The sequence below is a fragment of the Pipistrellus kuhlii genome, unplaced genomic scaffold, assembly GCF_014108245.1.
Source record: "Pipistrellus kuhlii isolate mPipKuh1 unplaced genomic scaffold, mPipKuh1.p scaffold_m20_p_48, whole genome shotgun sequence".
NCBI classification, from domain to species: Eukaryota; Metazoa; Chordata; class Mammalia; order Chiroptera; family Vespertilionidae; genus Pipistrellus; species Pipistrellus kuhlii.
Window position 1 is genome coordinate 638831 of NW_023425549.1, and position 27727 is coordinate 666557.

The 27727-nt window shown below is 56.1% G+C and overlaps 1 protein-coding gene across 6 annotated transcripts in view; it reads right to left on the reverse strand.

Annotated features, from left to right (window-relative positions):
• Positions 1-555: 555 nt before the first annotated feature.
• The window catches only part of ITGAL (integrin subunit alpha L), a 31455-nt gene continuing 4283 nt past the window's right edge, over positions 556-27727 (reverse strand). The window contains exons 5-31 of one of the 6 annotated variants that reach the window (XM_045572444.1): positions 27207-27324; positions 26959-27089; positions 25688-25833; positions 22300-22432; positions 21988-22138; positions 19745-19818; positions 19523-19655; positions 17116-17267; positions 16724-16861; positions 16085-16282; positions 15805-15935; positions 13796-13956; positions 13544-13695; positions 11741-11830; positions 10543-10596; positions 10378-10451; positions 9956-10097; positions 7599-7712; positions 7389-7468; positions 7207-7293; positions 5794-5869; positions 4998-5111; positions 4735-4791; positions 4550-4648; positions 4087-4182; positions 3347-3457; positions 556-1848 (exon numbers count right to left, since the gene is read on the reverse strand). In XM_045572444.1, coding sequence (XP_045428400.1) covers positions 1675-1848; positions 3347-3457; positions 4087-4182; positions 4550-4648; positions 4735-4791; positions 4998-5111; positions 5794-5869; positions 7207-7293; positions 7389-7468; positions 7599-7712; positions 9956-10097; positions 10378-10451; positions 10543-10596; positions 11741-11830; positions 13544-13695; positions 13796-13956; positions 15805-15935; positions 16085-16282; positions 16724-16861; positions 17116-17267; positions 19523-19655; positions 19745-19818; positions 21988-22138; positions 22300-22432; positions 25688-25833; positions 26959-27089; positions 27207-27324 — 3186 coding nt within the window. In that variant the 3' untranslated portion in view covers positions 556-1674. Of the gene's footprint in view, positions 1849-3346; positions 3458-4086; positions 4183-4549; positions 4652-4734; positions 4792-4997; positions 5112-5793; positions 5870-7206; positions 7294-7388; positions 7469-7598; positions 7713-9955; positions 10098-10377; positions 10452-10542; positions 10600-11740; positions 11831-13543; positions 13696-13795; positions 13957-15804; positions 15936-16084; positions 16283-16723; positions 16862-17115; positions 17268-19522; positions 19656-19744; positions 19819-21987; positions 22139-22299; positions 22433-25687; positions 25834-26958; positions 27090-27206; positions 27325-27727 lie in introns of all 6 variants that reach the window. The other 5 variants (XM_045572441.1, XM_045572440.1, XM_045572443.1 and 2 more) reach the window with 5 other exon arrangements.

Genomic DNA, 27727 nt, shown 5'->3' on the forward strand with positions numbered 1-27727 from the left:
CCGTCTAAAGGAGGGGCCTCAGGGTTTTCAAAAAGGGGAGTCTGGTCTGCTCTCACCTCTTAGTAAGTTGTCAGTGCTTCCCGGGCCTTCCTCACTTCCTGTGTCTCTCTCCGCTTCTCTTTTGAACTAGCCCACAATAACAGGCAAGGCCAGTCTTAGGGTACTCACAGAAAGAGAGATGAGAGAGAGATGGAGAGAGAGAGAGAGAGAGAGAGAGAGAGAGAGAGAGAGAGAGAGAGAGAGAGAGAGAGAGAGAGAGAGAGAGAGAGAGAGGGGGGGAGAGAGAGAGAGAGAGAGAGAGAGAGAGAGGGAGGGAGAGAGAGAGAGAAAGAGGGAGAGAGGGGGGGGAGAGGGAGACGGTGGGGGGGGAGAGAGGGAGGGGGAGTTGTAGAGAGCTAGGATCTGCGAGATGAGTGAGCGTGAGGGTGTCTACGGTCGCGCTCTTCCGCTTCTCTCGCTTGTTTGGGTTCCACTTAGAGAAAGGGTTGAGAAGAAAATGTTCACTTAATGAGATGGGGCTGGAACGTGGCTCCAGCACAGAAACATCACCTTATCGGACAGACTTTCCCATTTATTGGCTTTCCCAGGTCCCCACCCTGAGCTTAGGTCTCACAGGGGAGCCAGTGGGGTGTGACCGAGTCCTGCGGGGCTGTGGAGTAGGCGCTGTGGAAGGCTGAGCCTTAAGAGGGATGCCATGGCCCCATCCAAACTTCCTCCATCTCCCACAGGCTCCCTGCTTAACGGAGTGACATGTGTCAAGCACCTACTCCGTGCCAGCCCTGTGATATCACCAGGATTCCAGGTCCGGTGCCTAGCCTGGAGCTCCTGCTGGATCTGAGACGAGGATAGGAAATAAATCCTTTACAATGAACACCTGACGGACAATTAATTGCAGGCCAGCGTCAGCATGCATGGTGTGGGAACCCAGACAAGCCAGGGCGGGCTGCCCTGGGGCAGAGAACAGAGTAAGACACAAAGCATTCAAAGAGAGATCTGAAGATGGATGGGAGTCAGCCGGGAAGAGGGAGGAATGAGGGGGCAGAGCAGGCTGGGTGAAGGCAGTGAGGCAGGACAAAGCTGTGTAACCGGAGCTTAGCAGGGAGGGGGGAGGGCTCTGCTGGAGGCGGGAGGCAGGGGGCCCTTTGGCGGGTGCACCCTGAGGCTGTTTTGCAGGTTTGGGAGGCACAGGAAGGAATCCGGTCTCTAGCTAAAGCACAGGGTTTGCAGCAGGAGCGGTGACCCGGGGCAGATCTGCTCTCGGGCGCGGAATGGAGGCCGGGCTCCGGGCAGCAGAGAGCGGGCAAGGCTCTGGCAGCCCGAGGCCTCTGCAGGCCGCGGGCAGGTGGGCTGAGGGCTGGCAGTGTCACCATTTCTCCAAATTTAGATCAGCCGCTCTTCCAGGGAGGAAGCCAAGCAGGACCAGCCGGTAACCACAGGCCTCACCTTGGCAGCTTCCTGGCCAGTCCCTTGGGGGCAGGCAGGAGTGAGCTTCATGTTCAAGACTGAAACAGGGGGCTGAGCAGGGGCAGACTGGCTAGAGCAGCGGTCGCCAACTGGTGGTCTGCGAGGTCCGAAAGGTTGGCGACTGCTGGACTAGAGGACACAGTGACATGCAGGCAGAGCAGAGTGGCACCAGCACCCCAGTCCGGCGCCGGCCCTCTGCGCCAGCCTGGCTCAGTCTGTGCCGCCTCCGTCCAGGGCCGTCTCCTTGGGGAGGAGATCCACGCAGCTCGGGTCCGGGGCCTCTTCCTCAGACGCCAGCTGCCCCGGGCCTTCTCCGGGGACCCCGTTGGCGGCATCGGCGGTGGCCTCCATCTTCTCCTTCAGGTTCCGCTTGAAGAAGCCGACCTGTAGGAAGAGCGGGACTGAGTGAGCAGTCGTCCATGAGGCACAGCTGGTCCAAGCAAAGCATGAAAGCACCCTTTATGTTAATTGTCCGTGTGAGCCATGACACGCGGTGTCTGCTCCAGGGACGGGCGAGAGTGTCCGCCACACCTGGGTCTTGGCAAAATGCTAAAAAGCTGTACGTTTCCTGGTTCATTAAAAAAAAAAAAAATTACATATAGATTGATTTCAAAGAGAAAGGGAGAAGGAGAGAAAGAAAGAAAGACATCAATGATGAGAATCATTGACTGTCTCCCTCCTACATGTCCCTAATTGTATTGGAGATTGAGCCCACAACCCAGGTATGTGCCCTTGATCAGAACCAAACCCGGGACGCTTCAGTCAGCAGGCTAACGCTCTATCCACTGAGCCAAACCAGCCAGGGCCACTGGTTCATTCTTTTGACTCAGGAAAACGCCAGGAACCAATACTTTAGGTGGGTGGCTTGGGGTGCATATTACAATATCTAGTAATATTAATAAGAGCCGATGCTTATACAGTGCTTAGTATGGGTCATGTGGTCTCTGATGAAAGCTCCAAACATATACATTATTTGGCTCAGCGATTGGAGCAGTGTGCGAAGGTGTGGGTAACAAGAACCTTGAAACAGGTGTAAGTTACAAACAATCTAAATGTTCTCCAGCAGAGAATGTGTTAAATATGGTGGGACACCCGGAGGGCAGAAAACCACTGGTTACAAAGCGAGAAGCTCAGGCGGGAGGGCGTTGAGGTATAACATCGGGGATAATATGAGTTTCCAGGCGGTAACACAGTCTAATCCATTCGCGTTTCCTACACACACACACACACACACACACACACACACATACACACGCTGACTTCTCCATCTCACGCTCACACATACACACACGTTGACAACAAAACCACAACCTACGGGATAGAAACAGAAAGGCTGTTTTAATGACAGCCCTCTGGGGGTTCAGTAGAAAGAAACTTTAATTTTAGGTCCTTTCCTGGAACGTGTGCATGTTTCCAGGCCACACTGCCCTCCAGCCCCGTCCCCTCGCTAACTTCCACTCCCCCTTCAATCCCAGTCCGGGCCCGCTCCCCGGAGGCCCATGCGAGGCTGCCGAGCCACAGGCTCCGAGCACGCAGCCCCGCGGGGGAGCCCCCGTCACGTGTCCCTGTGTCTCCCCCAGGAGACTGTGAGCCCCGCAGAGGCAGGGCCTTGCTTGTAGCACGCGCCTCTGCACCCAGTGCCTGGATCTGGATTTGTGGGGGAGCGCTTCTTCCTCCCCCTGGCCCCCACCCTGCCTGGGCAGGCTCGGGGAGTGAGGCGGGGAGTCTCTGGGCCTCAGTGGCCTTATCTGTAGAAGGAGGAAGTAGGCTGAGACCCTTCGAGGCGCTGATGCTCCTGGCCTCGCCATTCTCCTCCCTGGCTCTGCCATTTCCTACCCCCGCCCGTCTGCTCAGCCAGGCCCGTCCTTCCAGAAGCTCCCACCTTGTAGAGCGCCAGGAAAATCAGCAGCAGCAGCAGCAGCCCGCCGGCGCCGCTCAGCACGTAGAGATAGAGCATGTCCTTCTCGTACACGACGTCCACCTTCAGGACGACCTGGGAGGGCAGAGGGGGGAGTCAGAGAAGAAGCCCCACCCCCAGATGTCTTGTGAGTTCGGCCTCCGTCTCCAGGTCTCCGAATCTCCAGTCTGGACTGGTCGCACCAGGCTCTGGCCCAGGCCCTTTCCCCACACACCCCGCTGCGGCCACCAGCGTGAGCTGGCGAACACGCACACAGTCCGAGGCGGCTGCCCTCAGAGCCAGGAGGAAACGCCAGCTTCGCAACTCAGCCTGCACAGCCTCCCCAAAGTGCTCTGCTCACCTCTTTAGCCGCAACTTCCCTTCTGTGCTGAGCCTTCTGCTCTTAACCTGCCCGCCCCTCTCAATCCGGCCCTGCCCTTGCTGCCTCCCGCCTTGGCCTTTGGTCCTGCTCTGCCTTTGCTGAGCTGCCTCCAAATCCATCTTTACTGACGCATCTCGGCCAGGTAGCCTCGCCGTCTGCTTGCTCACCAGCGGCGGTGAGAGCCCTCGGCTTCTGCGGAGCCTTTGCCCAGGCTGGTGCTCTGGCTGTGGGAGTTCCCCTGTGCCAGCCCACACCTCCCCTGGGCTGCCACTGCCAGCTCTGCCCCTGCCCCTCGGGCCTCTCCGCTGACCTCTGCTCCGGGGCCTCTGGGAGGTGAGCATACCTGGGCCAGGGAGGCGTTGCTGCTGTAGAGGTGGAAGTGCCTGCTGCTGTTGAAGGAGACGGAGAGGGAGCTGCAGAGGCTGATCATGGAGGAGGCCTGTGGGAGGGGGAGGCGTCAGAGCCGAGCACAGGCCCAAGTGCCGCTGACTCCTGCCCCACCTCCACCTAGGGCGGAGGCGGAGGAGAATGGGTCCGAGCGGTGCATGGCAGCCGGCCGGTCGTGGGTTCTGCAGCCCAGTGTGCCACCTCCACTGCTGGAAGGAGCTTCCCCATAAAGAACCATGAAAACAGCCTGCAAACGTGGAGCATGTCATGGTTCTCTTTCATCTGCAACTGCATAAACATCGGGACTTTTCAAGATAAAAACAGGAAATGCAGAAAGACATCGGTGAGAACCCCCATCCCATACCCCTATCTCCCCCCCCCCCCCCCCCCAAGCCCTCCTGTCTCGCCAGCAGCGCTACCTTGATCTCCCCCACCAGCTCCACAGTCCCGGTCACTCGGACGAGGATCTCCCTCTGGAAGGCCACTGGGCAGCGGAACTGGGCTCCAGGCAGGCAAGGCTGCTGGGAACAAGGAGAGCAGGGGATTGAGGGCCCATCTTCCACCTGCATGCTGCCCCCCTCCCCCCTTACTCACATGTCCCTACCTCAGCCACGCTGGGTGGCCTTTCCAGGCTCTCACTGTGACAGGAGACAGGAGGCTCCTAGGGATGAGGATCTGTTAGTCCAGAGCTGGGAGGACTGGCCTTCTCTCCGCCCCACAGGCAGGCCCTGACATTCCGGTTCTCTCCGCCTGGCCCTTGGCAGACTCAGACACCACCGAGGGGGCAGGACTCATCCCTCCTCACTCCCTCCCCAATCTGTACCCAGCCCCTCAGCCCTGGGCGTGCTCCCCTCCGGCAGCACTCACCATCTGCACGGCCCACGTGTGTTTGATGGGCCCTTCGCTTGGAGGCCCTGGCACCCTGATCAAGGCCTCCAGGCCGGGCACGTGGGGGTCATGGACAAACGGCTGGATCTTCACCTGGTACAGAGGACAAGTGGCTGCCGAGCCCTGAAGCCAGCCACCCTCGTGCCCTCCAAGCCCAGTGCTCACTGGCTGAGGCCACTCCTCAGGCTGAGGGCACCACCCGCCCTGTCCTCAGTGACATGTGCGGGTCCCATGTGCTTCTCTGCCTTCTCCCCGTGGCACACCTCCCACGTCCTGCGAGTCACTGCTCAGATACCATCCTGGAAGTCTGCCTCACGAACAGGGCTGCTCCCCACACCTGTGCTCCCATGCCTGTGCTCCCACAGTGCTCCACACCCCCGGCGGGATGGCCACGGGTCTGCTCGGTGCCCGTATGTCCGAGGGGCTGTGGGCTCTGAGAGCAGGAGCTGTGGTTTATTTCACCCGCGTGCCCTACTGCTTGGCACAGAGACCAGCACAGAACAGGCCTCAAGAAAAGTCATTTTCTGAATGAGCAAAAGCATGAATGACATTTAACAAGGCTAGATGCAAGAATTATTTAGCCAACGAGGCTTGGGAAAGGCTCGTTTGGGCAACTGCATTGACCTAATTTAAGAAACGTTTCCTGAGTATTTTGTACAAAAGAGCCAGCCGCCTGTGCTGTCCCGGAAGACTGCCGTGTGGGCTGTGAGAGCGCAGAAAGGGCCGGGGGCTGCGCAGACGTGACCGTCAGGGCCCTCCGCGCTGCGGCTCGTACCTTGTAGACGTGTTTGACCTGGTGGGTCTTGGTCCCCTTGGGGGTGAAGATTATGTAGCGTGTGGAGCTTTCCTGGCTGTGGAGAGAAGAGCAGAGGTAGAAGGTGGAGAGGACAGCAACCCAGAGGCGACCAGGGCTGGCCACGGAAGCCTCTGAGTGGCCAGCACTGGTGGGGACCTCGCTGGCACCTCAGAATCCTTACAAGACCCCGCTATTTCCCTTCGGAGACCAAGGCCGGTGGGAGGGGGCAGCCTCTTGCCCAGAGTCCTGCAGGGAAGAACCAGGACCGGACCCAGGGAGCCTGTGGAGCCATGTTCTCCCAGCACACACCACTCCCAGGTCTCCCGTGCTGGCCACTGCTCATCGCCTGCACAAGTGCGCCAGCCCTGGCTGCCTGCCACCCATCTTTCCCTTCCTCACAGCACCCTGGATCCTGCCACTCACCACACAGAACCCATCAGAGGCTTCTAGCCCCCACAAGGTCAGGTCCAAAGCCAGATCCCGGTCTGGCTGCCTGCTGGCCCCGCACAGACCAGCCGTCCCCCGAGTCCCCGCTCCTGCCCCCAGATCTGCGGGCTGCTGGCTGCTCCAGGCCTTCTCCAGGCTGCTGTCCCTGAGGAGTGCCCCTCCTCCCTGGCCTGGTCCTCACGCTCCAGACCCTGGTTCAAACCCCGGTTCCCTGCACCTTCCACCTCTCCTCCACCCACACCATCCTTCCCGGCTCTAATGTCATAGCACGTCTGACAGTGTCACTGTGTCCGGCATTGGTTTCAGAAGCACCGGGGTCGCTGGCTCAGGCCTGGCCCTGCTCTCAGCTCACTGAGCTCCTCTACCTTTCTGCTTCATCTCCTTTTCTGCAAACGCGAAAATCCAACCTGTGACCCCTGGCCTTCCTTCCACAGTATCCTGAAGCCCACTGCTCCCGTGGACGCAGAGTTCGGTCTGTGATCCGAGTGTCAGCGCTGAGCGGGCAGAGCCACCTGAGCGCTTCTCGCCCACCTCTGCCGCAGCGCTGGCAGGAAGGCCGGGCGCCCGGCACCGTGGAGAACGAGCTCGGCTGGGTCTTGGACTCAGACTCAAGCTCAGAGTCCGGCGCCAGTGCTTCCCCGCCGTGGACTCTGAGCCTCCGTTTGCTCTTTGGTGAAATGGGGGCGCAGCTGCTCCCCAGGCGCCGAAAGCCCTGGGAGAGCCATGGGCGGAGCAGTGCCGCCCCAGGTCTGCGGAGGTCACATCCGTGTGCCTTTTCATCCCCAGAAAACGGTGATCTGACTCCGAGCTCTTAAAGGGCCTTCGCTCTTTTGTGCGTTGAAAACTGATGACCCCGGGGTGAGGGGGGACGACCCTGGACCAGGGCGGGGCTTTGAGGGACAGCGGGGAGGCAAGGTCTGGGCCCTGGGTGGGAGGGAGACTCACTCCTCCGTGAGGATGTTGATGGGGAACAGGACTGGGACGCTGGTGGTGGCTGAGTTGTCCTCCAGGAGGCCCGGCTGCTCGTTGTCACTGCGGGGCAGGGAAAGGCCGGTTAAGAGCGGGCTCGGCCTGAGCTGCAGGGCACGGAGTCCGGGCGGGGAGGTGGGCTGCCTGGGCCTGCTCACCAGCTCACATTGGCGTGCAGCGTGACGGCGTCCCCCCAGGAGCTGTTCAGCAGCGTGTGAAACATCACCTGGATAACAACCTGGCGGGGAGGGGGGGTGAGGGAGGGCCTGAGCCCCGAGGCACCACACAGCCCCCAACCCAACCCCATAACGGCATCACTGAGCTGCCGCCCACGGGTGCTCACTGCGCCGCCCGGCCTGAGCACTCACCGAGCTGCCGGCCTTAAAGATGGGAGAGCTCACGTTGCAGGAGAGGCCTCTGGTGGGAAGCCGGGGCTCCTCCTCCGGCAGCTCCTGGCAGCTCAGAGGCAGCTGGCTGTGGGGCTGGCGGTGAGGAGAGAGAGGACAGGTGTTTTAGTGGCCAAGGCAAAGGGTTCCCAGAGGCCGCCTACCCTCAGCTCTGCCCCTTTCGGGCACATTCTCTGGGGTGGGGCCAAAGCACAGGGGCACAGCGAGGGTTTGTGCCTGCTATTGACAATAGGGAGAACCGGGAGTGACCAAGCCCTCAGAGAGGCAGGAATGGTGCAGCCAATTGTGATGCCATCACAGGAGAGGATATTGGGAGGGTGTCACGCTGCTCTTACAGCGACACATCCTGCCACCATTTTTAAAGCGCCTGATGGAGGCAACGCAGCACCATTCCTCGTCATCACACCCTGCGAGGGCCGCAGGGGAAGGGAACTCGATAAGGTAACAGAGGCCGGGAGGTGAGTGACTTGCTCAAGGTCTCAAGCGGAGGAAGCCGGCAGGGATCCGGCAGGGACAGGAGCACAGGCCTGTCTGACTCGGCATCTCAAGTTCTTTGTCACTCCGTTAGATGCCCCTTGGGGAAGTACGGGGTGCTGCTGTGTAAGAACAGGCCAGTGTCCATGGACAGGTGAGGGGGACAGTGTGCTCTGTCCCTGCCACGGGAAAGCACCTGGCCTTAAGATGAGTGAACGTTACACGTGCTGTCACATGAACCTCAACAAGTCATTGTGAGTGAAGTCATACAGGCACAAAAGGACAAGTGTATGATCCCTCTCGTAAGCAATATCCAGAATAGGCAAATTCAGAGATAGAAAGCAGAGTCACAGGGGCAGAGAGGGGAACAGGAAGTTATTGCCTAAGGGTACAGAACTTCTGAAATGATGAAAGAGTTCTGCAAATAGATCTCGGTGATGGTTGCACAATATCATGAATGTACCCAAGACCACTGAACTGTATAGTTAAAATGGTAAGGTTTATAGTACACATATTTTACCACACTAAAAACATTAAAAAAAAAAATATGGGGGGAAATGCCATTGTAGTAAAAAACAAATATAGAATAAATAAATTGATAAATTATCCTAACTGTTTTGGCTCAGTGGATAGAGTACTGGCTTGCAGACTGAAGAGTCCTGGGTTCGATTCCAATCAAGGGCATATGCCTGGGTTGAGGGTTTAATTTCCAGTAGGGGGTAAGCAGAAGGCAGCTGCTCAATGATTCTTTCTTATTATTCATGTTTCTATCTCTCCCTCTGCCTTCCTCTCTGAAATCAATAAAAATATATAATCCTATATAATAAAAGCCTAATATTCTAAGTTCTAACTGTTAGTTCTACCATTCCACCAGTCTCTATGATGTGCTCTGACCACCATGGGGCAGATGCTCCAACCAGTAGGTTAGCTTGCTGTTGGGGTCTGGCCAATTGGGACTGTGCGAGATGGACTGGATATGCCCTGGAGCCCTCCCACAGTCCTTTCCTGCCCGACTGTGCACCAACGGAGTCCTTCGGCCTGGCCTGCACCTTCTCAAAATCAGGGACTTCTTGGGGGATGTTGGAGTCCAGTTTTGACCTGGTCCCCGCAGGCCAGGCTGAGGGACCCCAGGAATCTGTGCACTGGGCCTCTTGTATATATACGGTATATATATATGGTGTGTATACACACACACACACACACACACACCATATATATACACCATATATATATATATATATATATATATATATATATGTGTGTGTGTGTGTGTGTGTGTGTGTATACACACTCACACTCACACACACACACACACACACACACACACATATATATATATATATATATATATATATATGATGCAATTTGTATGTATAAACAGAAGGACAAATACCAAAATAGTCAAAGTGGTAATTGCTGAGCTATAGAAGTCTGGGTGATTACCATCTTTAAGCGTTTCTATAATTCCCGAGTTTCTGTGGGGATCACGTATTACTTTTGTAATCATAATTTTAAAAATGCAAGTTGTATTTAAGACAACCCAGGCCTCAAAACCCATTGGTCACCTGGAGGAGGGTGGGAGGTCTCACTGACCCTGTGCGCATGTTCTTGCTCAGCGGGTCCCAGAGCCTCTGCCTCGGGACCCTCTCACACCCTGAGGGTGTCCTCACCCCCATTTGGTGGTTGTGGAATCTGAGACTCAGAGAGGGGAACCTTGTATCTCAGGCCATACAACTGAGGGTGTGACCCCAATTATGGCCGGAAGACCTGTGCTTGGGGCTGCCCGCGCCCGGCTGCTGAGTGCCCAGAGGGGCAGAGGCTGCAGGGACTGGGCCTCCTCTCACCTTGAGCACCTCCACTTTCCTGAAGGACAGTCCCCAGGGGAAAGCCAGGCGGAGCTGGACCCAGTAGGAGTCTTCGCCCGAGTTACTCAGAGTCAGCTCCACGGCGAGGCTGGCCGAGGGGGTCAGCCGCAGGGCCTTGGATCTGGGGGAAGACCGGGGAAAGTCAGGGGGTTAAGGTGAAGGAAGCGGGATCGGAGGCGGGGCTTGTGGCATTGCAGAGTCCAGAAAAAATAAACCCCAGAAACAGCTCCTGCCTGAAGGCCTGACACTTTGCAACCGCGTTCAACCCTGACGGGAGAGCCACAGAGACTGGCATTCTCAGGGAAGGAAACAGGCCCAGTTAACACCTCCAGTGAGGCGGATTGGCCGTCCGGGGGGGGCGGGGGGGAATGGGGGGGGGACAGGAGGGGAGCCTTATGGACCTCTCGGGGGAGAAGGACAGCCGCAGGTTGGCCTCGCATTTCTTGTCCTCGCCACAGTTCTTCTCGAAAGGGATCTGGAAGGCAAGAAGAAAGGACCGGGAGGCTCAGGCCCCAGATCCAGGAGGGCCTGGCGCCGGCTATCCGTCAGCCACTCTCCCCTCTCACCTCCTTGGTCTCTAAGTGGGGCGCTGGTCTCAGGATGGGCCGGATGTCCTTGCCCTGGAACATGGGGAGCGGGGGGGCAGGAGCGGTTAGCTGAGGCATCAGAGCTTGTGGAGGGGCAGGGAGTGCTTGGCTCAGCTGGGCCAGCTGTGGTCGCCCCTCTCAGGGCAGGGCCACCCCCCGGAATCAGCCCGAGGCCATCTGAGCAGTCCTCCTCTGGTGTAGCTCCTTGGGGGGCTGCGGACCAGGGTGTCCATCCCCTCTCTGGACAGGAGGCCAGGCCTGACCACACAACCGCACAGCTCCTCCCGGCCATCTCCTGGCAGGAATGTCCTCTGAGCTCATTGGCTAATGAGTGCTTCTGTGCTCCCTCTGGGACCCCCAACGCCTCCTGCAACCGCTCTCAAGATCAAGGTCAGTCTTTGCAATATTTCCAGAGCTCCAGCTCTGGGCCAGGCCCCATGCCGAGCATTGGGCACTGGGCATGCACCAAGAACCCAATGGGCACACTCTGCCCTCCCAGACTGGTGGGAGAAACGACCTGGCATCCTCAGGGTTACGGTGGGCAGGGGAATCTTTAGATCATGTGGGAGGAGATCCCACCCCCACGTGGGGGTGGGGGTTGGCCTTCCTGAAGGAATGGCCTCTCCAATGAAGTCTAAAGGATGAGCAGGAGGGGCCCAGGGAAGGACATGGCGCATGAGGATTTCAGGCTCAATCCTCAGTGCGGGGCATGCAGGAGGCAGCCGATCAATGATTCTCTCTGATGTTTCTATCTCTCTCTCTCCCCCTCCCTTCCTCTCTGAAATCAATAAAAAAATAGTTTTAAATAAATAAATAAATAAAGTAGAGCCTCCATTTTAAAAATCTGGTTATATGACCATATGTGTTTCTCAGCCTGTTGTAATCAGGTGTGGCCATGTGACTATGTTCTGACCAATGGGATGTGTGCCCTGAAGAGTCCATCCATCATTTCTTGCCCTGGAGAGGCCCCAGAGCCTCCACCCAGATTCCTCTTCTTCTCAATCTTGCTTTTCCAAATTTCCCTTAAATACAAACTCCCATAAATTCCTCTCCTGCTTAAGAAAGCCATATTTGGTTCCTATTGCTTTAAACCAAGACGCCTCTATAATAGTGTTGCTAAATTGAATTTCTACTCTCCTCTATTTGCTAGCAATTCCCCCAGCTAATGTCTCCTTACCGTCATCTGGTCTCTCGGAGTCCCTTCTTCCTCCCAGAGAGAGAAGTTCAGGGAGACATTGATGGGAGAGATGAGGTCCTGAATGCATACCTGAGGGAGATAAGGATACATCTTATGGCAAGAGTTTAACCTTTGATTCCACAACCAACTGCATCCCTTGTCTGAGTTTTATAACTGATGGAATGCTGGTAACTAGTTGTCTTCATACGAGTAGCGGGAATACATTTACCCCACATTGGGGCTGCTTCTCAGCCCGGGTGTCATCCCTCAGCCCCAGTTCCACGCAGACATCGCTAAGCCACCACAGCACTTTTTTCCATGGAGTCCTGACAGAAGCACCGAATCTTTGTCCAACTGCTCTAGGCAACCTTTATCAAAGTTTGCACCAAAAAAAGATATCCTAGAATTAGAGACCGGCCCCTCACAGTCAGGGAGCCTCAGGGGATGTCTGACTGGTATCGGGCCTAAGCCGTCAGTCGGACATCTCAGCGCTGCCACAGAGGCGGGCCACTGTACGCGTCAGCCATTAGCCCGGCTTGTGGCTGAGCCACTGACCACCAGGTTGGCCAGCCGGGGAGTAACGCGGGAGGGCTCCAGGATATGTCTGGCTCATCTTGCTCAGTCCAGATCAGCCAGACCCCAGCAGCAAGCTAACCTACAGATCTGAGTGTCTGCCCCCTGGTGGTCAGTGCACGTCATAGCAAGCAGTTGAGTGGCCTTAGCATATCATTAGCATATTACACTTTGATTGGTTGAATGGCCAACTGGACACTTAGCATGTTAGGCTTTTATTATATAGGATAGCCTAGTTCCTTGAGAACAGGGGTGAGTCTTAGTCTTTTTGTTGTTACCAGTGCCTGACTGACATTTGAAGATACTCACATCCTATTCACCTAGTTTCTACCACCCCTCCACATTCAAGAGGAGGAAGACCAGGTCTAAGAAGGTGACACAATTTTTCCAAGGACTAGAACTAGGAAGTGAACCCAAATATTTCCAACTCCCAAGTCTAAACTTTATTTTTTTCTAGCATATCACAGAGCCTCTTCCCTGGCAAATTTACGCGTAGAAATTTCCAAGTTTAGTAATCGGGGGGCGGGGGCTGTGAGGAGGCAGAGGGGCACTAGCTGAGCTGTGAATGAAATAGAGTTGAGTTGATAATTGTTGAAACTGGGTGAGAGGTACTTATGGGATCCATTCAACCATTTTTTTTGTACTTTTGTATGCCTGAACATTCCCATAATAAACAATATAAAGCCAACTGCAAGATTTTATACACCAATCTATACGAGTCTCTTATGAAATAGTCAAGAGACCAGAATAATTTAAAGTCAAACCCATTTTACACAGGACCTTGATGAGCAAACTGATTTGGGGTGTTTTAGCAATTGTTTAAGTCAATATTAAAAGACCTTTTTCTGAGAAGGAGATGGATAATAACCGCCCATGTGTACCGGCAAACAGTGACACTCTCCCCTGGGTATTCTGTGGTCCTGACAAGTAATTCTGAAAGCTGGGCAGCAGCATTAGTACATGGCATAGGAAAAGGGTAGGAAAGAATAGAAAGCACTTTATAATCATAGACCTGTGGAAAATGCCTATGTGTCTAGATTAGGGGCTGGAAGGAAACGGGCCACAGGTGTTATTTCTACTGTCGCACAGAAGAGGAAGTGGTGGTACAGAGAGACCAAAGTGACTCCTGACTCAGCGGTGGCCCAGAGCTAAGCCTCGCACCCAGAGCTGCCTCTCTCGCTCAGCTCATCCCCCCTTCACTTCCTGGCGCGGCCTCGCTGGCTCCCTTACCGGAAAGTGGAACCAGACGGCAATGCAGGACTCGACGCTGGTCACAGCTACGTTCCCATGGAGCTCACGCCTCCCTCCCGGGAACAGGCCCCGGCTCCACACCCGATGGTTGTCCAGCTGCAGAGTGTAGGTGAGGTTGGTGACCAGCGGTCCTGGGCGGGGAGAAGGCAGGAGTTGAGTGTCGGTGGGTCCTGGGGCCATAAGCCCGGACTAGGGGGGCAGAAGCCCTGGGAGCAGGAGGCCAGCACTGACCTTGGAACTGGGGTGTGAGGAGCTTGCCCTGGAAGCAGGCGGTGATGTTAACACCGTCCTTCCTCTTGCCGCTGCTGGAGTGGGAGCACTCGACTTCGTGCACGGGGATCTCGGTGGGGGAGAAGGACATCCGGGTGACCACGTCCACCACGGGCCGGGAGCTGTGGGCAGAAACAGCCGCTCTCGCCCCTGGCCTCCGCGGCAGCCCTGTCAGGACCCCAGCCCGTCTACGGCGCCCGGGGGCCCTCTCGAGGGCAGACCGCCACGCCAGCCTCTCCTTCCAATGGTGATGCTAACTCGTCCGGCGCCTGGCTCAGGCTGCACTCTGCTGGCCCATTTTCCACACAGAGGAATGAGCTTTTACTTTTAATTCTTATTTATTTATTTTAAATATATTTTATTGAATTTTTATAGAGAGGAAGAGAGAGGGAAAGAGAGTTAGAAACATCTATGAGAGGGAATCATCAGCTGCCTCTTGCACCCCCCGCCCCCACTGGGGATGTGCCCGCAACCAAGGTACATGCCCTTGACCGGAATCGAACCCAGGACCTTTCAGTCCACAGGCCGACGCTCTATCCACTGAGCCAAACCGGTTTCGGCAATTTTTATTTTTAAAACATATTTTTAAAAAAATATATTTTATTGATTTTGTACAGAGAGAGAGAGAGAGATTTAGAAACATCGATGAGAGAGTCATCAATCAGCTGCCTCTTGCACACCCCCCACCGGGGATATGCCCACAACCAAGGCACATGCCCTTGACCGGAATTGAACCCGGGACCCTTCAGTCCCCAAGCCGACGCTCTATCCATTGAGCCAAACCGGTCTCGGCTAAAACATATTTTATTGAGTTTTTACAGAGAGGAAGGGAGAGGGATAGTGAGTTAGAAACATCAGTGAGAGAGAAACACAGATCAGTTGTCTCCTGCACCCCCCCTACTCGGGATCTACCCACAACCCAGGTACATGCCCTTGACCAGAACTGAACCCGGGACCCTTCAGTCAGCAGGCTGATATTCTATCCATTGAGCCAAACCGGCCAGGGCAAGAGTGAGCTTTTAAAGAGAGAAATCAGCCCTGACCGGTTTATCTCAGTGGATAGAGCATTGGCCTGTGGACTGAAGGGTTCTGGGTTCGATCCCAGTCAAGAGCACATCCCAGGTTGTAGGCTCGATCCCCAGTAGGGGGCATTCAGGAGGCAGCCGATTAATGATTCTCGCACATCTTTGATGTTTCTATTTCTCTCTCTCTCTCTCCCTCTCTGAAATCAGTAAAAATATATGTATTTTTAAAATAAAGAGAGAAATCATATTGAGCTACTCCTATGCTTATAAGCCTTCACTGATGCTACTTTACTCCCCCAAAATCCAAACGTCTTACTAGCCACGCCACTCTGCCCTCCTCCGTCTCCTCCCCTGCACACACCCGTTGGCTGAGCATGTCCCAGCCACACTGGACATGTGCCGGCCTCACAGCCTGGGCACAGCCTGGCTTCCCACCCCAGACCCCTGCAGGCCTGGCTCCTCCTCATCCTTCAAGGCCCCGCTCAGACCTCATGTCTGGCCCCTCTGCCTATCACAGGCCTCCCTGCCAGCCTCTCCCTCAGCGCCCGTCCTTTCCCTTGGCACTTCCAATCGCCATCTCACTGCTGTTCAATCTCTACTCTCTGTACCCACGTCAGCATTTAAGACAGAGGAGGCGCTTAGTAAATTCGCTATCTGACGTCACACGACATCTCCCATAACTCTGAGAGATGGGCAAGGCGGGGGACTTGATCATCATTTCACAGGCGAGGGCATGGAGTCCCGAGAAGCTGCCTTCTCCGGGCCTTCCTGTCAGACAGGCCTGTTCAATCACAGCTGCTTTCCTGGGGGAGGCGTGCCGCCTGCTCGGAGAGAACCTGCTCCGGGTCGGAGACCGCTGAGCTCGCGCCCGGAAGCAGCTTGCGCAGGCCCGTCGGAGGGACGAGAGCTCCATGGACATTCGGCGGCACCGGGATCCTGTCTCACCTCAGCACGATCACCTGCCCCTCGGCGCCCACAGCCACGTCTGCCAGGCCGTCCCCTCCAAGGTCCTTCACGCCGTGGATGGAGCGTCCGAACCACTGAATTCCGGGGAGCACCTGGGCCCCTTCTATGCGCTGAGACGGAGAGAGACATTCTCGCTGAGCCAGGAGGAGGACGGGCCGCAGGGGGAGGACGGGGGCGGGTGGGGTCAGGGGGGTGGGGTGGGTCTGGGTTAGAGGCTGCGGGCCGTGGGGACGGGTTCCCTGGCAGGCGGGCTCCTCACCTGGCTTGGCCTGGGGCTCAGCCCGCCAGGCTGCCCGTTGAAGAGGTACACAGCCCCCCGCTCCTCCAGAGGGGCGCCCACTGCCACGTCCACCAGCCCGTCGCCGTTGATGTCCGCCAGCGCCGCGATGGCTGCTCCGAAGCGCCCCAGGGGGTAGCCGGGGTCCCCCTGCAGCTCCGAGGCCGCTTCGAACCCCGACTGGGAGGAGAGGGGGACAGGCCCGCCGGTCACTCAGCAAGCCCGGCAGGGAGGCTTCCACTGTGACGGACACTGAGGAGTGCCGGCCCTGGTCCCTGCAGAACGGCAGCGATGCCCTGACTAACCGGGTTCGAGTCCCGGCTCCCCCCTCGCCAGCTCTGGAAGGTCCGGGCCTTCCTGAGCCGCAGACTTCGCATTCGGAAGACACAGCTCATGGCACCACGCGAGGTGATTGTGGGGTCAAAGAAGGGCTCGCACAGAGACAGGGAGGCGCTGGGCCTGCCCCCCAGGCTGCCCCCCGTGAGCACCGGCTGCCTCCTGCCTGTCTGCTGTCCTGAGGGCTGACTCACACCCAATCCCACAGGGAAAGACTCAAAACAACAGCCCCGGCCGCCTGGAAACCTGCTTACCCCGCCCCTCAGCCCCAGGCCCGGCCCCCACCTGCTTCCTCTCGTAGATGAACACGCGGCCGCCCCTCTGCGCCCCGTAGAACAGGGGGGCTCCGACCAGCAGCAGCTCCGCCTCCCCGTCCCCGTCCGTGTCAATGCCGCACAGCTCGCCGCCGAAATAAGAGCCGACCTGCGGGAGAGGGGTGTGAGGAGCCTGTGAGCGGGAGACGCCGCCCCTGGGACAGCCGGTCCGATCCGCTCAGGCGGGCGAGCCGGGACAGTGGGGTCCCTCAGGTCCGAGGAGGTGACTGGTTGGCCTCAGGGGGCTTGCTGGGAGCGGTGTGACAGCTGGCACAGGCCGGCCACCAGCAGGTGGGCGATGCCCAGAGGCCCAGGGAGGTCCGGCCACAGCAGCCCCGGCCCCGCCCTGTGGGCCATGCTCACCTGGGCCCCGTCTAGTCTCTGGATCTGGCTCCACTGTCTTCTGTCCCCCGACTGTTGGAAGAGCAGCACCCGCCCCACGTGCTGGTATCGGGGGGCTCCAGCGGCCAGCAGGGCGGCGGGCCCTCGGGAGGGCAGCCAGGTCACTGTGTAGCCTAACGGGGAGAGCGGACGTGGAGTCAGCGGTGCAAGGCCTGCTGGGAGAGGGGAGCGGGGGCGGGGCCTGGAGACCGGTCAGAACAGAGATGTGCTGGACCGTCCAGGGGGCCGTGAGGACAGGAGCCGTGCTGGGCACATGCAGCCCCTCCCCCGGCCGCGCTGGGTGTCCCGGGCCGGGCGCCGGCCAAGCAGAGCAGCCACAGCGCAGACACGGCCCTTCCCGCGGCTGTTCCCCTGGGGTGAGGAGGCCACATTTTAATACATCAGACATTCAAGTGGGGTAGATGGGCAAGAGGGATGCAGAATTTGCACAGATATTGAGGACATTTCCTGCTTAAAGACAAGCTTCAGGCTCCCTCTGCCTATCACGCCTGGCCGGCCAGGTGCCGGCCTCCGCCAGCTCTGACAATGTCTGAGAAGATGTGCAGGAGGCACCGGGAGTCAGCAGCGCCAGCGCCGGCCAGTGGGACGCTCCCGTTCAGAGCGCAGCGCCCTGACCCAGTTTTCTCCTCTGCTCAGAGCAGCGGAGAGCCAGCGGAGAGCAGGTGTGTAGGCCCTAAGGGCACGCGAGAAGAGGGTGAAGAGGCTCAGCCACTCGTCTCTGCTGCCGAAGCACAAGGGGAGAGCTTGCCCTTTGAAGTCAGAGTGACACAGTTTTAATCCTGGTGTTATTACCTCAAGCCACCGAGCTTCAGTTTTCTCATCTTAAAAATAGGGGATTGCCCTGGCTGGGCGGCTCAGTGGTTGGAGCTTCGTTCCATGCTTCAACCAAAAAGGATGAGGGTTCCATCCCCAGTCAGAGGGCGCATATGGGAGGCAATCGACAGATGTTTCTCTCTCACATCAATGCTTCTCTCTCTCCCTTCTCTCTCTTTAAAAATCAATAAAAACATCCTCGGATTAAGATTTTTTTAAAAGTAGGGATAGTATCAACCGTTCAGGGTGGTTTTTGAGAAGTAAATAAGGCCATTGCTATAAAATGCTTAGCACTAGGCAGGTGACATCCGAACTAAGATCTGAAGGATAGCAGCCTAACAGGCACTCAAGATTATACTTATTCATAACGCACTCATACATGTGCACATGCAGTGGGGTGGAGATGTTATTTCTCCCTCCTTTCTGAGCAGCACTGCCGCCATTTTCCGGATGTTAAAGGACAGAAATCCCTGGGAGGCAGAGGGGCCGGCCTCCGGGTGTGCGACCCGGCGAGTATGTGAGTGAGTACGTGACCTCTCCAGGCTCTTCGGCCATAAGCCAGAGGCAATAAAACACCTCCTCACAGGGCTATCGGGAAGGTGAAATGAGACCAAACACGTCGTTACACAGCACACACTCAGAGCAGCGCCCGCTCAGTAGAGAACATCAGAGAAAGAAGAGACAAACCACGGAGGGCAGCCTCCCTTAAAGAGTAGATGCTGAGGAAGACTTTAATCAGATCTTCCTGTCTGCCCCTGGGGCAGGCTGACACCACCAACGTGATGGGAAGAGCTCTAAGGCGAGGCCCCTGCAGCCGGAGATGCCGCCGCCCGGGAGGGGCGGGCGGGCGGGCGGCAGGGGCACCCGGGCGGCGGAGTGACCCCTCGCTGCCTCGTGCCTGACCTCGGAGGAGCTCTGGGGACCGCACCAGCCGCAGCTCCTGGACGCTCGGCGGAGGAAGCGGGTGGGGCTGGTCCTCCCGCACCGCGTGGGGGAGCACTGTCCCTGGGCTCCATGTGCGGGCAGGACTGTGACACAGGGCCCACCGCCGAGGAGGGAGCTCGGGCTCCCGCTCCCAGCGCAGGAGCCGGCAGTCCTTGGGAGGAGGCCCGGCAGGGGGAACTGGAGGAGGGGGAGTGACAGGCGGAGGCCCTGGGGCCGTGTGGGATGGCACAGGCGGGTGGCAGGGCTCTCTCTGGGCCGGGGGCGGCCCCGGCGTGCGTGGGTCCAGGGGAGACCAGCGGTGGAGGAAGTTGGGGGCAGAAGCAGCTGCCGCCTCTGGGCTGCGGCTGGCATAGAGGGCGTTGTCTACCCTTAGGGGTGAGCCGGCCGGGAGGGGCAGTCTCTCTGGGTGAGAAAACTTCGGGATCCAAGGCCTCACAAACACGGGAAATAGAAGCATGACTAACACCAGCGGGGGCCCTCGGGGGGAGCTAAGAACGCCATCGCCACCTTGAACTCAGCGTGTCCACCCCTGGCTTCACCGCTTCCCTCGCTTTCCTGAAGGTCAGTCTGAGCGGCGCTCTGGCCCCTGGACCAAAGGCCCGGCACTCACCCAGGTACCCCGCTCTCGCCTCCAGGATCGAGGGGTCGTTCCCGACAAAGGTGTCGCCCTGCAGGTCTGCCTCCAGGTCCAGGAAGCCCCCAGCCCAGTCATTGGCGCCGACCGCCCCCACCACACCGTGGTCCTGGCCCAGGAGGAGCGGAGCAGGGTCAGAACAGGGCGGCTGCTCCCACGACCTCCCTCCCGTGGCCCGAGGCTCCGGCCTCCACTCACCCCGCGGAGGGCAGCGCTGATCCCGCTGGAGGACAGCTCCAGGTTGAAGGACGTCAGGTCCAGTTTGTTTGTGCCTGAGGGGCGGTGACCAGGAGCAGTGAGCGCGGTGAGACTCAGGGCGGGACGGAGGGAGAAGGCAGCATCGCCAGGCGGAGAGAGCACGGACTTGGCAATGAGACACAGTGGGAAGGGGCTTCCACGCCGTGAGCCCAGATGGGTGTCCTGCTACTGCCCTCAGCCTGTCTAAGACTCAGCATTCGGCTTCTGTGCTTACTGGGACTTCCCCACCTCAACGGATGACACCCACCTCCTTGGGAATCATGCCAAAAACACAGGAGTCAACCTTGACCCTGCCCTGTCCCGCTGTTCCATCGCCAATATGTCACTAACTCACATTGGGTCACCAGCAAACTACACCTGACCACTGGCCAGAGGAAGTGACATCTAAACTGAGACCTGCCCGGCCAGCGCGGCTCGGTAGTTGAGCGTTGACCTATGAACCAGGAGGTCATGGTTCAATTGGCGGTGAGGGCACATGTTGGGTTGCGGGCTTGATCCCCAGTGTGGGGCGTGCAGGAGGCAGCCAATCAATGAGTCTCTCATCATTGGTGTTTCTATCTCTCTCTCTCTTCCTTTCTCTCTGAAATAAATTTAAAAAATATTTTTTAAAAATAAGTAAACTAAGACCTGAAGGATGAGTAAGTGCAGGTCAGAAGAGAGGATAAGAGCTACAGATAATAAGAGCTACAATTGAATGCTGAGCAATCTGCTAAGCAGTTGTTAGGGGTTGAGTTGTTGTCCCTAAAAAAAGTATGTTTGAGCCCTAGCTGGTTTGATTCAGTGGATAGAACATCAGCCTGTGGGCTAAAGGGTCCCGGGTTTGACTCCAGTCAAGGGCACATGCCTGGGTTGCGGGCTCAATCCCCAGTTGGGGGTGTGCAGGAAGCAGCCGATCAATGATTCTCTCTCATCATTGACGTTTCTCTCTCTCTCTCTCTCTCTCTCTCTCTCTCTCTCTCTCTCTCTTTCTCTCTCTCTCTCTCTCCCTCCCTCCCTCCCTCCCTCCCTGCCTCCCTTTCCCTTCCTCTCTGAAATCAATATAAAAATATATATATTTTTAAAAAGAATGTTGAAGTCCTAATCTTAGTCCTTCAGAATGTGACCTTACTTGGAAATATGGTCTTTAAGAGGTAATCAAGTTAGGATGAGGTCATGAGGGTGGGCCCCAATCCAATATGGCTGACATCCCTGTAAAATGGGAAAGTCAGACACAGAGACAGACATGCCCAGAGGGACGGTAACATGGAGACACAGGGGAGAAGACAGCCGTGCCAGAAAGAGCCTGGCCCTCTGACCCCGTGGGCTCTCCCTCCTGGCCTCTGGCACTGTGAGAAGCACATGTCTGCCGCTGCGCCCCCGGCTGCATGGCACTTGGTCAGAGCAGACCCAGGCAACTAGCACAGCAGTCAAGCCTGTGAGACCGTGTCATCATCCCCACTTAGCAGAGAACAAGGAGCCTCGGAGAGGGAGAGTGACCTGGCTGAGGTCACACAGCACAGGCAGAGCGGATTCCCTGGTTCTACTAGAAACACCACATTGCTGCTCAAACTCTCACATTCCCCCTTCCTGGACGCTGAACCGAGGTCTTCCAGCAAGACTGTGGGGCTGGGCCGGATGTCACCAAAGTGCTGAACTGAACACCAGAGCTCTGTGCCCCCAAAGGGCCCTTCCCTGTGGGAACCATGCCCCTTCCAGCAGACTAGGCCCCCGGGGAAACCCTCCCACGGCCAGGCCTCCATCTGGTGATGCCAATCAAAGTCTTCTCTTTTCTGGACCAAGGAAGCGGGCCTATGGGCTACTTTCAATTGGCCACAGCCCGCTTATCCATCTTAAGCCATTTGAGGCCTAGGATAAGGGAAATGAAGAAGCTGGGGGCAGGGGAAGGCGTTATGGTCATCCCACAGGGCTCAGCTAACTCCTGCGAGACAGAGTTCAGCCCTGGGCCTCAGCCTGGGCCAAGCTAAACTCGAAGAGGAAGAGGGAGTTTCAGAGGGAATAGAAGCCGCTCCTCAGCCACTCTCTGCTAAATTCCCGCCCAAGGCCTTTCTTCAGGAAGCTCCTGGCACTGCGTCCGCCACTGAGCAAGTGCTCCTCACTGCTCTCCGGCGCGCCTCTCCCCTCTCATCCCAGGTGAGCTTCTGTACAGAATTTCCTGAACCATCTGTCCAGGGTCCGCCACTCACCCTCAATGTCATAGATCTTCTTCTGCAGATCAGTGAACAGATCTTGAAGCTTCTCAAATGTGTCCAGAATCTTTACAAACTCTTTCACGGGTTTTGAAGCAAATTTGTTTAGTGTCTCCTGACTTTTCTTGTTCTGAAATAGCTTTCCAATCTGTGAGGGAGAGAAGTACTGACCTCCTCAGAATCGCAGGCCGATTTTCTACTATTTTCCCAAGACCATGGCTCCAGGGAGAAGGGAAGTGGGGGTCAGAAATAGGAGAGGGAAGATGAGATGGAGGAAGAAGGCAGAGGCTTGGCACCTGGGGCCCATACCCCGATGATGTAGCGGGTGATGTCATCGGCCACGCTGATGTCGCCGATGTCAGTGGCTTCCCCGTCAGTGATGATGATGAGCACTTTGCTGGCATCTGGCCGCGCCCCAAGTTCCGTCCGAAAGACCTCGGTCCTGTGTTCAAGAAGGGGGGATGTGAGAGACTCCCCCCAAATCATATGAATCTCATTAACTCACTGCCCCGCTGATTATGCAAAAGTTCTTCTCAGATATCTCCCCCCTCAGGATTTCCAGCCTGCCAAGTTCTCTCCCGAGCCTCCTGCCCCGTCCTTGCTGCCACCCCTCTCCTCAGCCAGCATCTTCAGCTGGACCCGGGCATCAGCGGGAAGGGGGAGACTTGGTGAGGGGAGACTCTGGGCATCCAACCCTCCATTTCAACCCCATGGCAACTATCTTCCAATCAGATATGTTGGTGATTTAGGTGAGATTTCAGTGGGGCCGGGGGTTCCATGGCGGAAGAAGACAGGAAAGTCACGAGTCCGGAGCAAGCCCAGAGCATGCTCTGGCACTGTGAGACAGCACATGTCTGACATCCCCAGAATCATGCAGCACCGACCTGCCGCCCAGCACTCGGCAGCCTGTACATCGGGCCGCAACCAGTCTCCGGGGAAGTGAAGTAACTGATTTCTGTGTCATTTCCCCCCAAATACACAGACAGAAGCTCCTCAAGGAAAGGGCCGTGTCAATGTGCTGCTGACGTGCGTGTGAGATAACGGGACGGGAGGCCTGCATCTGGCCAGGCCGGCTCCAGGCCTGCCTTCTGCAGCCGCCTCGTGAGGCAAGACGGGCTGCCCACAGACTCTGCTGGGACAACAGCTGTATCTGAACCATCTGACCTTCTCCCCCCGCCCCTCAGCCAACCGGCGACGGACAATTAGTCCAAGAGCAGCCCGGCCACAGGCCCTGACGATGACATGACCTGCTTTAGGGGCAGAGCTGGAAGCCACATGGAGAGGCCGCAGTGAAGGACAGACCAGGGAGGAGGCTGACAGTTACTTGGAAGCTGCCGAAGGCGGAGGAGCGCTGGCGGGCAGGCCCCAAACACCGCTGTCAGGACCTCTACTCTACGTTGGATGTAACCTCTGTCCACACAGACATGGCCCAGCACAGGTCCTGCTCAGGCATCGGTGTCCCATTTACCCAATAGATTTTCCAATGGCCTCCTGCACTGGCTTCCCTGCTTCCATCTCTGCCCCTTGCACAGTCTGATATCAACCCTGCAGCCAGAGGAAGCCTTTTCCAAACGATCTCCTCTGCTCCAAACCTCCCGGGACACCTGTTACTCAGAAAAGCCAAGTCCCCACGAGGCCTCGGCTCCTCCAGACACTGTGGTCCCTCTGTCCTCCCCGCCCCACTGCTCTCCCCTCACCCACTTCTCCGGTGCTCTGGCTTTTCTCCAGCGCCCCACGCACCTCATTGCTGGCCCTGCTGTCCCCTCCGCCCGGGGTCCCCAGGTCCCCACAGGGCTCGCTTCCTCAACTCCAACAAGTCTTGGCTCCAACGTAACCTCCCCTGATCTTCCTATTGAGTATTGCTTTGTGTGTTTTTGTTGTTGTTGTTGTTGTTGTTTTTACTATTTTTTATTGATTTTTTTGCAGAGAGGAAGGGAGAGGGATAGAAAGCTAGAAATACCGATAAGAGAGAAACATTGACCAGCTGCCTCCTGCACACCTCCTACTGGGGATGTGCCCACAATCAAGGTACATGCCCTTGACCAGAATCGAACCTGGGACCCTTCAGTCCGCAGGCCAACGCTCTATCCACTGAGCCAAACCGGTTTCGGCGAGTATTGCTTTGTTTTTAACCAAACATGTCTTCCATTGTATGAACTCATTTATGTCGTCATCCTGCTTCTCACATTTCTCTCCTCTGCTCAGAAGTTAAGGTCCAAGAGGGCAGAGGTTTTTCTTCGTTCCATTCCCTGTAGGAGTCCTAGCCCCCAGAACACAGCAAATCACCGCCTGCAGCCAAAGCCAGCCCTCAGCTTGTTTCCATACAGTCCAAGAGGCAAAAATGGGTTTGCATATCTTTGTTTTCATAGGATTACAAAACAAACAAAGAATAATATGTAACAGATGCTATATGTGGCCAGAAAAACCTAAAATATTTACTATTTGGTCCTTTACAGAAAACAAAACAAAACACACACACACACACACACACACAAAACCCACATAGAAAACTTGCCAACTCTTAATCGGGAACACTGCCTGGCACACAGCCAGAATGCCAAGAAGTGTTTATGAAATCCACTGCCATGACTGCTCCTTTTTGCTCCCACAGTCGACACCTGTTAGGGTATCTTCCCATCCTGTGGTGACCCCTTTCTCTAAGAATTACTCCCAGAATCTGAGTTTGTGTCATATGACTCTGCACCATAAAGTAGACCACGGCCATGGCTGGCCCTAACGCAGACTCAGCCAGTCCCGGGCTCGCCTGGAGGCTGGCATTCAGGCTGAGGGACGGAAGCTGCCATGCCTTCAGGGGCTGTCGCCTGACTGTGCGCCCACAAAGCTGCCTCCGAGAGAAAAGAACGGAGTGGATAAAGACAGGTCCAGCACGCCCCAGGAGAAAGGAGCCAAAAACACGCATGCAGAGCCCTGGGAGGTATCACACGCATGTTTAACGTGTGCAAATTCAACTCTACGTCCCTGGCAACAAAGACACGCAGAGGCGAGAAGTGTGCTAGCATAGGAGGCCCCTCCAGCGACTTCACTCAGCTTGAGTGCGTACCCAGGGGAACGCGGGAGAGGAGACACAATTCTCGCATTCCTCAAGTTGCTGTTCCATGGCCAGTCTAATGCATGTTTAAAACGTACCATGTGGCCCTTCGACATGATCCAGCTACTTCATTTAGGTCTCAATTTAAACACAGCAATCTGATCCAACTGGGGGAAAATTTTTTCTGTAGTAAATTTAGGAAATCGAGATATACTAGTTTCCAGTATGGGACTTGAACATATTGAATTTTATGAACAGTTGGAGGATGATGGTGAGTATTTGACATTTTTGTTCATGGCTGACTTCAAAGCTGATTCCCATCGGAGAGGGGACTCTGCTGTAGCTGTCCGGCTTCACAATCGCTTTCTGAAGGCCTGGCTCCGGTCCCTCGAGAGGCCTGGCCATCCCCCTGTCTCAGAGGCTCATGAGTACCCCTCAGCCTCCCTGAGGATTGAGTCAGTATAAATCAATTTCTGCTACTTACAACCCAGAGCCACCACTGAAACTGCTCCACTTGATTCTTACAATAACCTGCCCTTGCTGAACCCATCTGTTGAGTTCTACAACCAACTTAAAGAAGCTAGTGTGCACAGAGTGACTGATGGCGGGCGGGGGCGGGGGGGCTCTCTCCTGCAAAAGGGAACTCACGCAACATAGTTTATGGCGCCAAAGGTGTTGGTCAGCTGTTTCATATGAACTACTTTGCCCAGGAGGACGTCAGGGTTCTTCAGATTCACATAATCCGAGAAATTGAATTCTGTTTTGTAGTTTGAGGAAAACTGAACAGCAGCAAACTATAGAAGAAGAAAGAAATGAAATGTTATATAAGCCTTCTCACTTGTCTGCTCTAATCTTCTTTTTCTTTTATGCTTTCATTGATCTCAGAGAGAGGAAGGGACAGGAAAAGAGAAATAGAAACATCAATGATGAGAGGGAATCAATTGGCCACCTCCTGCACATCCCCTACTGGGAATGGAGCCTGCAGCCCAGGCATGTGCCCTGACCGGGAATCGAACCATGACCTCCTTGTTCATGGTTTGACATTCAAAGACTGAGCCGCGCCGGCCGGGCAGGCTCTAATCTCTACTTCTTATCCAGGACTTGGACCACCCAACTCCACTGCCCTGACTCAACTCATTCTTTTGTAAATAAACAAACACAAAATAAAATAAAATCAATCTCTGACTCTTTATGTAGTGCTGTCTGTGGCGCTCCTGTTCTCTGGGCCTGCCTACCTCACCAACAGAACTGGTTCCCGCTAGCTCTGCTTCTGAGTGGCTCTGCTAAACAGGGCACAGTTGCCTAAGCCAAATACAGCCACTTGGCTGAGGCGAGGCCAATGTGTTCTCTGAGCATTTGGAATTTGCAGTGGGAGGGGCTGGTTGAGAGAAAGAACCAGTCTCCTGAGACTTTAACTTGTGAACTTAAGAACTTTGATCCAAAGAAGCTGAGGGAGCCATTACACACACACACACACACACACACACACACACACACACACAAGGGAGGCAAAAAGTAAAAAAGAAACAGAAATGAGAACTAGGGGAAATTCTAGAAGCTTTCTATTCCTTGTTCTTATCCCTTCCAGAAGTCCCATTATTCCTAGCCATGCCCTTGCAGGCGTCTTCAAACTACGGCCCGCGGGCCACATGCGGCCCGCAGAGGAGTCTGATCCGGCCCGCCAGGTTTTTTGGGCAGTGAGCGCAGCCGAGGTGTTACAGTAGGAATTAGTAGTTCATATAGTCCGGCCCTCCAGCTCTCTGAGGGACCGTGATCTGGCCCCCACTTTAAAAAGTTTGAGGACCCCTGCTAGGGCCTGGAAACTCCTAACACTCCCTAGACATGCTAAGATTTCCTTGTATGCCTTACACTGGCGTGGGGAGGCCCCTCTAAGCAGGAACCCTCACTCACACACTTACCTGGTAGGACGAGTTGCTGAGTTTCTTCATCACGTCCTTCATGAAGGCCAGGATCTTCTGAAATTCGTCTGCTGCCAGGCTCGCTGAGCCGTCAAACAGGAACACCAGGTCCACGTTGCCCTTGAGACATTCTGCAGAAGCCAGAAACGAAGAGACTCGGTCAGCCATTTCCGACGTGGGCCGGCCCAGGCTGCTCCCGAGCACGGCCAGCCCCTCGCAGGCTGTCTCCCTCGGCCCCCGTTCCTCACCTTGGTAGCCCGGGCGCCCGCGCAGCACCGGGACCTGCAGGTCCTGGCCGAAGAGGTAACACTGGCCGCTTAGATAGATGTTCTGGTCGCAGGTCCGGGACAGCCCGGGGTCACAGGCCTGAAGGAGGCACAGGTAAGAGGTTCAGCCTCCTCTTGCGGTGTCTTTTGATAACACCAGCCAAAACTAAGGTGACCAGACGTCCTGATTTTTAACAATTTGTCCCTTGTCCCGTGGTGTTTTAAAGAAGTCCTGATTTTTGGGGACTTCTTTAAAACGCCGCAGGACAAATTGTTAAAAATTGGGACTGTGCCGAAACCAGTTTGGCTCAGTGGATAGAGCGTCGGCCTGCAGACTGAAAGGTCTCGGGTTCGATTCTGGTCAGGGGCATGTGCATTGGTTGCGGGTACATTCCCAAGAGGCAGCTGATGGATGATTCTCTCTCATCGATGTTTCTAACTTTCTACCCCTCTCTCTTCCTCTCTGTAAAAAATCAATAAAATATATATTTTTAAAAAATACT